The 8,135-nt window shown below is 38.3% G+C and overlaps 2 protein-coding genes across 2 annotated transcripts in view; one reads left to right on the top strand and one right to left on the bottom strand.

Moving 5' to 3' along the window:
- Nucleotides 1-8,135, bottom strand: part of LOC134226168 (uncharacterized) — a 134,741-nt gene that overhangs the window by 119,657 nt on the left and 6,949 nt on the right. The gene's annotated exons all lie outside the window — the stretch shown is intronic.
- On the top strand, nucleotides 75-4,012 carry LOC134226835 (uncharacterized). Its single transcript, XM_062707858.1, has 4 exons — nucleotides 75-303; nucleotides 3,134-3,576; nucleotides 3,636-3,789; nucleotides 3,848-4,012. Exons 1-4 carry the CDS (start codon nucleotides 165-167, stop codon nucleotides 3,955-3,957), a joined length of 846 nt encoding a protein of 281 aa, XP_062563842.1. The 5' UTR covers nucleotides 75-164; the 3' UTR covers nucleotides 3,958-4,012.

Genomic DNA, 8,135 nt, shown 5'->3' on the forward strand with positions numbered 1-8,135 from the left:
TGCTGGTCACCCTAACGTATTTTGAGTTACACCAGTTACACCGCATCGTGGAAAATGAACACGATGACAGTCACACACGGCACTCAGTTAAGTTGTTTTGTTTTTGCTGTGGATGCAGCGTAAAAAGAGCAGCAGTTTGTGATTAACGATTTTCATAGCTCGCGATGAATGTTGTGCAGTCAAACATCTCAACGACGATCCGCAGTTTCAACATATCGGACGACATACGAATTGAGGTGAAAAAGTTTCGCACCGATGCCGGAATTGACGAGATTGACATCGAGGAGGACGAGGACGATATCTGTAAGAAAAATTCCGTGAACCATTTGAGTGCTGATTGGATGAATTTTATAAATATTCATTTTGTTTAATGAGTGCTAGGGTAGACACTCTTGTATTGGAGCATCTAGCCTATTGAGACCACAAGCTTTTTCACTCAAAGATATTTTAATTAGAAGATAAAGATTGTCGCTGTGCGGAACATCTTTTGCTGACGAGGATAGAATGCTAATACTATCGACAGACATATCAAGCATAATTTTTCATAACGACGTATGTAACAAAAGTAAACAAAACGAGGTTTTTAATACAACGTGACAATCACACGCGGCTTTAAATAATACGCATCGATTTTACTAATTTCAGATCTTAAAATTCTTTAATTCAATTTTCGTCGATTCGTTAGTATGTCAAAAATTTATTTTTGAAGTCTCACTGTTACATACGTCGCTTTAATATATGGGAACTAAGAGCGACCTATGTAACAAAAAAAGGAAAACAAAACAAAACTGCAGTTGCGTCAATCGTGCACTATGGAAAACCGACCAATGTACACCGACGTGCGTGCAGCATACCGGTGTATGTATAATTTTATCGTTTTTCACAGTGAATTTGAATGAACTGAGCTTTGATGTGAAGCACGCTTATTACGTGTCATGTAATGATGCATGCCAGTGGAAAAAAGTATAAAGTAAAAAAGATTTAGTTTTAAAACAGTTTTAGAAAAAGTTTTGCCAACTTTTTGCAAAGAAGGATTTCTCGAATCCTCATAATTGTTACATACGTCGTTATGAAAAATTATGCCTGATATGATTTCCGCACAATGATTTTCGTATCACGCTGTACGCGTACAGTGACAAGATGACACACATCTTTTCTTTCTACCGTTGTATCTATTTGACAGCTTGTTTTGAAACTGATTCTACCGCTTTCCAAAACTATATTTTTCATCAAAATGTATAGAAATCATAAACTGTTACTATAGTTTTTATGAGTATTACACAATATTTACCCATATTTTTTTAATAAATTGTGAATTCGCGTCAGCAGTTCATTCATCGATATGAAAACGTCATAGTTTTCCAATTCTTCGTATAGGTATTTTAGCAGAAATATGCGAGTTCTTGCAAATATTCCGCAGGGCAATTTTTTCTGCGGACGTTAATCACTCTATTCTATGGTTTGGGGTTGATTTCATTTCAGGCACTGATCGTGTAATTCATTTGGACATTTTTAAGGATAAAGCCAGCACCGTTCAATTGAGTCATAGATCCAATTTTGAATGTTTCCAAAACAACGGTACAAAACATTCTTCCCAGAGTCTATTATATAGAGTTGCGCAAAGAGGATCTTCTTACACTTATTCTGAATGATCCTCTTGTTATTGACCAATGCAAGATCTTGACTCAACCTCAATTATTTGACAGTTCACAGAGCTTGTTTACAGGGTGTTAGAATTAAAATCGATCAGCTGGAAATAAAATTCCGTAATTTTCGTTCAAAATCATTTTGATCCGAATATTCTAGTGATATGCTTTGATTCCTACCATAAATCCACCACAGCAGACTTCAATATTCCTTATTAATCGCAAAACAGTTTTTCCGGAAGCTGCTCCAGAGACTAAGTCCCTGTTAACAAGCTCTGTGAACTGTCAACCTACGTCATCATGCACTGGTCTATTGTGTTTGCAACTTTCATTTTTGTTCAACCATTCAAGTGTTTTCACGGGAGTGTTCACTTCTAAAGCTTTTTAATTCGATAACCAAGTCACCCACAGAGTGCAGTTTTTTGTTGCTACTTTATTGGGGGGGTGTATAGAAGTTTTTTTTAAGCTGTTTCTAGAACAAATCTAATACATTTCAATTCATGCGTTTTAATTCGCCATAATAATCATTAGGCGATAACAATACTTCCGCCTTACCAACAAGCATTTCTTTACTTTGCTCGATAGGGATGCTCAAGGTACTCCAATAAGTTCTGGAGTTACTCCCACGGTATCTATCAGATCAATCAAGGCTTTTGCAATGTCTTCATCGTCAGTTTTCACCCAATCTGGCGCTATGGTGACGAATCTGGAGTTTCCAGAAAATCAAAGAGAAGTTTGGTCGTGTGGCCAATGATATTATGTATGCATTAACATAAGGTACGTGCACCATTGGTAATAATGTAAACCTAGGCTAGAGTAGAAAAACAAAAAAGCTCCTACTACCAGGAGAGCTACTTAAACACGGTTGGTTGGTGAAGCACTGGTTAGAGCGCTGCACTTGGTAATTGCCAATATTTGCAAGGAGGAGGTTTTGCCGCAGAAGTTGAAGTTGCCGTATGTCCCGTTGGTAAAATCTCATACATATTCTCAAATCTCATCGGCGATTCAAATCATGCGTGAGTCAAATACCATCAGAATCATGGCCCAGAGAATCGCTCATGATTCGAATCTGCAACGATTATGTTAGGTTAATGATTGAACCTGAAGAAAGAGCGCACAGCAACGTCGTTGCGCGTACTCGGTCTATCAGAGTGCCGTTGGGCTAAGAATGCAACATCGTCGAAGTCGTGTAGGTGCTCTATGCTTGGCTGCAGCCCACGGTTCAATTGAACCTACAATAATCTTTGAAGAATAGTTTTTAATGGTGATTGCATATCTCTTTGCCTCATTCCATATATCACAGTCTGGAATCAGATAAGGCCTATTTGAGCAACGCAGTACTCAAAAAGGTACACCTCCTTGATAAGTATATGAAAAGATATTTGTCTTCCTTATTATCTTTCATGGTAAAGGGATCACTTGACCCGGAAAAGATGGTGTCTTGGCAGCATATTTAAAACAAACATATTTGTCATTTTTCTTCACAGCTGTTATGCAGAAAATAGCGAAGACCTTTTCAGATCCTAACGAAACCGAATTCGACCCGGAAACGCTAAAATTGATCATAACTAGACTCGACGGCATCGAAAGGAACCTGGAAAACATCATCTATATGAATGCGCAATCGGACAGTATAAGCGCAGTTCAAATGAATGGTCTGATGAACAGACAATTTATTGCAGCTGCCCCGGTGGATGCGCTGACGACAATGGCAAGACAACCGTCACCGGTGGAACCGATGCAGGTGCAGGATGAAATCGTCGAGTTTGAGCCGAACCGTATTGAAATTGATTCCGACGATAACGATCTGATCGGTGAATTCATCGAGCAAGATGAGCTTAAATTGGTAGAATTTCCAATCAACCGGGTTGATGATCTTCGCGAGCTAGAAGAATCGATTACGACAGATCAAGAATCATTCGTGTCCTTTGTGAGTGGTAGATGGATAGCTTCTGTAAATTGGCGCACTGAATGGTATTTTATTTCTAGGTTAACTTCTTGGGAGCCACTATTCAGAAGCACAGCCGTAATTTGGAGCCAATCTTGAGAGATTTTGTTACGGAAAGTCTAATTAACGAACTAGGATTTAACGAGGCTGAAATCAACATGATGTCGTTTTACATATTTAATCAACTACTTTATGGTAAGTAATCAATAGATGAGTCGTATATCATGGATAACTTCCATTTATAAAACATTAGATGTGTGGAAAACTGAATACTCCACCGTAAATGACTACCGAAATCAACTGAGGAAAATTGCATGTAAAATACAGAATCGCAATCGGGCTACCAGAGGAAGACAGAGATAAGGTTCCAGCGGTAAAACGATATATAAATAAAATTATTTTTGTGTATAATATACAACTGAATGTGGTGTTACTTTTGATGACGAGCCAGCATATCATTTTTTCTTTTCTTGTTCTGGTGCACATTTTTTTGTACATATGGACTCCCATAGAGTAGAGTGGGGCAAGAGTACGCACTTAGTTTTCAATCGATCATATGGCCCTTATGAAGCAAGCTTCTGCATATCAAATCAGTGTCGGTGATTCATATACTCTTCCTTTATGTTACCCAGTGGAAAAAATATTGAAATTATTGAGATTTGTTTTAGTAGAACCCTTATTGCAAGACAAGTGAAAAACGCACTCTTACCCCACCGGTGGGGTAAAAGTGCGCATCGGGTGGGGTAAGAGTACGCATTTATCCAATCATGTGCTTTAAGTATATATTAACAAAAATAAGAGTTAATATTGTGGATTTACTTGACCAATGGATTCTAAGGACGGTTCACTTGCCTGTTTCAAACGTTCTCTTTTGCAGCAAGGTTTGCCAAACTCAATAAATATTTGGTAGATTGCCTTGTTTTTTGCCAAAACAGATGTCAAAACATCGGAAAAAGAAAGAGAAGTCCGAGGGAAACAACAAAAAGCACATGGCAGACTTGTCAGTTTTGACAGATCTTACTATGAAAACGGGTGTGAAGGTGAAAACGGCGATTCTAACGACCGTTCAAGAAGCGACTATTTTAAACGGTCGGGTCCAATAGGGAAATCCACGTACAATAACATTTTATTGATGTTTAATGAGCATATATTAGGGAATGTTTAAAGATTACGTAACTCTTAAAGGGGGAGGGGTCCTAAAAATGTGCACTTTCATACGAAAAACCGTTGTTTTTTATATATACAAAAAACTACAGAGGTAAAAATATATATCAAGTTTCGCGTGGCGTATACAAAGGCATTTTCCTTAAAGAAAGTCCACCAATCACATAACGTAAAATTTGGCTATTTCATCAGCCCTCCCCTCCTATCTTACACTGTTTGTATGAATCCTCTAAAAATTAAATGGATATCCACACATCTCGCAACCCCTCCCAGCTTAACGTTGCGTAATTTATGAATGTTTCTTTTGATTAAATGAAATTATCATTTAGATGAAATTGTGTTTTCGTACTATGTTTAGATGTACAACAAGTCCTAATACAATTTCATTATTTCGCTTCAGTGCTTTGTTCGCTAAAGTCCTTTCTAACACCGAATTACTTCAACTTATCCTAAAAACTTGTGATAGTTTCGAATTCTGTCCCTTTTTTCTTAGTTGTGGATCTTTACGCTTTGGAAGAAGTCTCATTTCGGCCGGAGATACGGGTTTGACATCATAACTTGAAGATTCATATGCGTACTCTTGCCCCACCGGTTCCTGCGTACTTTTACCCCACAGTCCCAAAAATTATTCAAATAATAGTTTTGACTTCTTAGAAAACCAACCGGATTGGTGTTGTGTACCATAAAGTACTCTATACAATAGGTTATCGAAATGGTATAATGTTCACCTGATTGAACATATATATGGTGATGAAATACTAGTTGCGGAAACCCAATTATTTTTAGCAAAATGACCAAAAAGTTATCTAACTCCATATCTCCCTTGTTGTTTATTCAAATCGTTGACAATTACACATGATAATAGTTGGCCAGAATACCTGTCAAACTGATGCAGTGCTGCTAGTTTATCTTTTTTTATTACTTCAAAAAATTGAAAACGTACTCTTATCCCACGCGCACTCTTGCCCCACTATACTCTATAGATAAATAAATACAGAAGAGCATTATTAACGGGCACGAGTATACACCGTTTGGCAGCGCAGTATCATTATTTGACACTTTCTTCTTCTTCAATTACTTCACATTTCAACTGGAACTTGGCCTGCTTTTCAACTTAGTATTCTATTAGAATTTCCTCAGTTAATAATTGAAAGCTTTTTTGTGTGGCAAGAATAATGGATGTACTATATACCCAGGGTGTCGAGAAAGTTTCCAACCCGAAAACATCCTAGACCGAACCGTTCACAAGGCCCCCGTTTTGATACTTTACAAAACGCACTGCTTTAACAGTAGCGAGACTGACAGGTAACCAATTTTGGTAGCACCGTAACAGCGCTGCGATTTCTATTAACTGTTATTTATACTAAACTGTCAAACAGCAACCACATTGATAGCCGAAAACAGTAAACGATACGAAAAAGAGTGGCAAACTAAAAAGACAGCGCTGCAAAGGTGATCAAAATACTCGCGCTCATTTATGATGCCCTTAATGGCATAGACATGGCTGTGGTTATGGGTTAAATATATTCAAGGCATTTTCTGTTTGGGGCACATAACCCAACTGAAAAGCATGCAGGTAAACGTCGATATGTAATGTCAAATATTTTTTGTGGGCCCTCCTTAGCCGTGCGGTAAGACGCGCGACTACAAAGCAAGACCATGCTGAAGGTGGCTGGGTACAATTCCCGGTGCCGGTCTACAAGCCCGTTTCAAATCACTCAGAGACTGAGTGAAATAGTATTGCCATCTCTTTTTTTCCCACGGAAACCTTACTCAATCTTCGTAAAAAGTGGAACTACTCAAAATTTGAGTTTGGGGTGTGTAGACAATTTTCGGATTGGAAATTGTCTCGACTTCCCTGGGCATAAAAGTATCATCCTGTTAGCCTCATGAGATACGGATGCAAAAATGGTAACTTGGCTTAGAAACCTCGCAGTTAATAACTGTGGAAGTGCTTAATGAACACTAAGCTGCGAGGCGGCTCTGTCCCAGTGTGGGGATGTAATGCCAGTTCTTTGCAAAAACATACAGTAGACGTTCGATAACTGCAAGTCATTTAACTGCATTGCTTTTTAACTGCAATTCGATAGTTGCAACAGTTTTGCAGTTATCGGACCGCTGAGCTTCAAACTGATGTCAAACTCAATGACAGCTGCATTGCGCTGCACATTTAGATGCACTTTTATTGCATCTCACGTCGATTGACAACCGTTTGACGTCTAGAATGCGTCGCAGTTATCGAACGGCATTCGTTAACTGAAAAGTAAACATTTTGCAGTTATCGAACGGCTACTGTAGTCAAATTATTGAAAAATTTTGATTTCCATGCGCTTATAACTATGGAAGTGCTTAATGAACACTAAGCAGCGAGGCGGCTCTGACCACCACACTTCAAGACAAAATTTTCAAAACGACTTATCTGCTTTTGTAAACAAAGATTCAAATGACGATTTGACGAATCTGGTAGCACTCCCACGCAAACCGACACCACCAACAGGTAGTACAAGCCTTCATCTACCCATTGATGGTGTTGGTTTGCGTGGGAGTGCAGTCAGATTCGTCAAATCGACATTTGAATCTTTGTTTACGAAAGCAGATAAGTCGTTTTGAAAATCTGGTATTGACTTGTGGTATTTGTACCATGATACAAGGCGACAAGAATATAACTCCAAGACTATCTTTGATGAAGACAATGATACACTTATAAAAATCCACACATTTTTAATGGCAAAAATCTAAAGAAATTTACAAATAAATTTTATGTGTGCGTTAATAACCACCCACTATAGAAGAATCCACATAAAGCTTATTAGTTAATAAGGGTTATGTGTGTTTCCACATATGGAACACAAATCGAATTAACCCTGGAACCCCAATAGACTCCGCAACGACAATGGACACCCTCCGGAATACGCACCATCCATGATGGAACACTGAAGATCTCCTTCTTTATTAAGGCTGTGAACCATTCCACCGATTCGTTTAACTTTTAGTTAGAATTTGACAGTTCGATGGTTATTTCGTCGTGGTTAAAAATAACCCTGCTCCGGAGCATGGTTAGATTTGACAGTTTGATAGTTAAACTTTGTTCGCGAGAAAATTGGCGCCAAATCCATTTCGTTCCGAATAACTATCTGTCAAAACTCAAATGGGTCGGCTTCCGAGTAAACTTTTAACCACGATGGGAAAATAACCATCAAAGTGTCAAATTTTAACTAAAAGTTAAACGAATCAGTGGAATGGTTCACAGCCTAAATATTACAAAATTGCATCGGAATCCCTCCGGTCCGAAAGCCATTAAATATCTAAATATCTGATACCAGAGGTGAGCCAGCCAAGGGCTGAAAACCTCTTAAATAAAGACGATAATAATAATA

Source organism: Armigeres subalbatus, chromosome 3 (genome assembly GCF_024139115.2).
Source record: "Armigeres subalbatus isolate Guangzhou_Male chromosome 3, GZ_Asu_2, whole genome shotgun sequence".
Lineage (NCBI taxonomy): Eukaryota > Metazoa > Arthropoda > Insecta > Diptera > Culicidae > Armigeres > Armigeres subalbatus.

What these genes read in the sequence shown, in the direction of transcription:
- LOC134226835 (XM_062707858.1), top strand. Translation starts at nt 165, where the DNA reads ATGAATGTTGTGCAGTCAAACATCTCAACGACGATCCGCAGTTTCAAC. An exon ending in AAGAATCATTCGTGTCCTTT is followed by an intron (nt 3,577 to 3,635) that starts GTGAGTGGTAGA and finishes TTTTATTTCTAG; the next exon opens with GTTAACTTCTTGGGAGCCAC. An exon ending in ATTTAATCAACTACTTTATG is followed by an intron (nt 3,790 to 3,847) that starts GTAAGTAATCAA and finishes ATAAAACATTAG; the next exon opens with ATGTGTGGAAAACTGAATAC.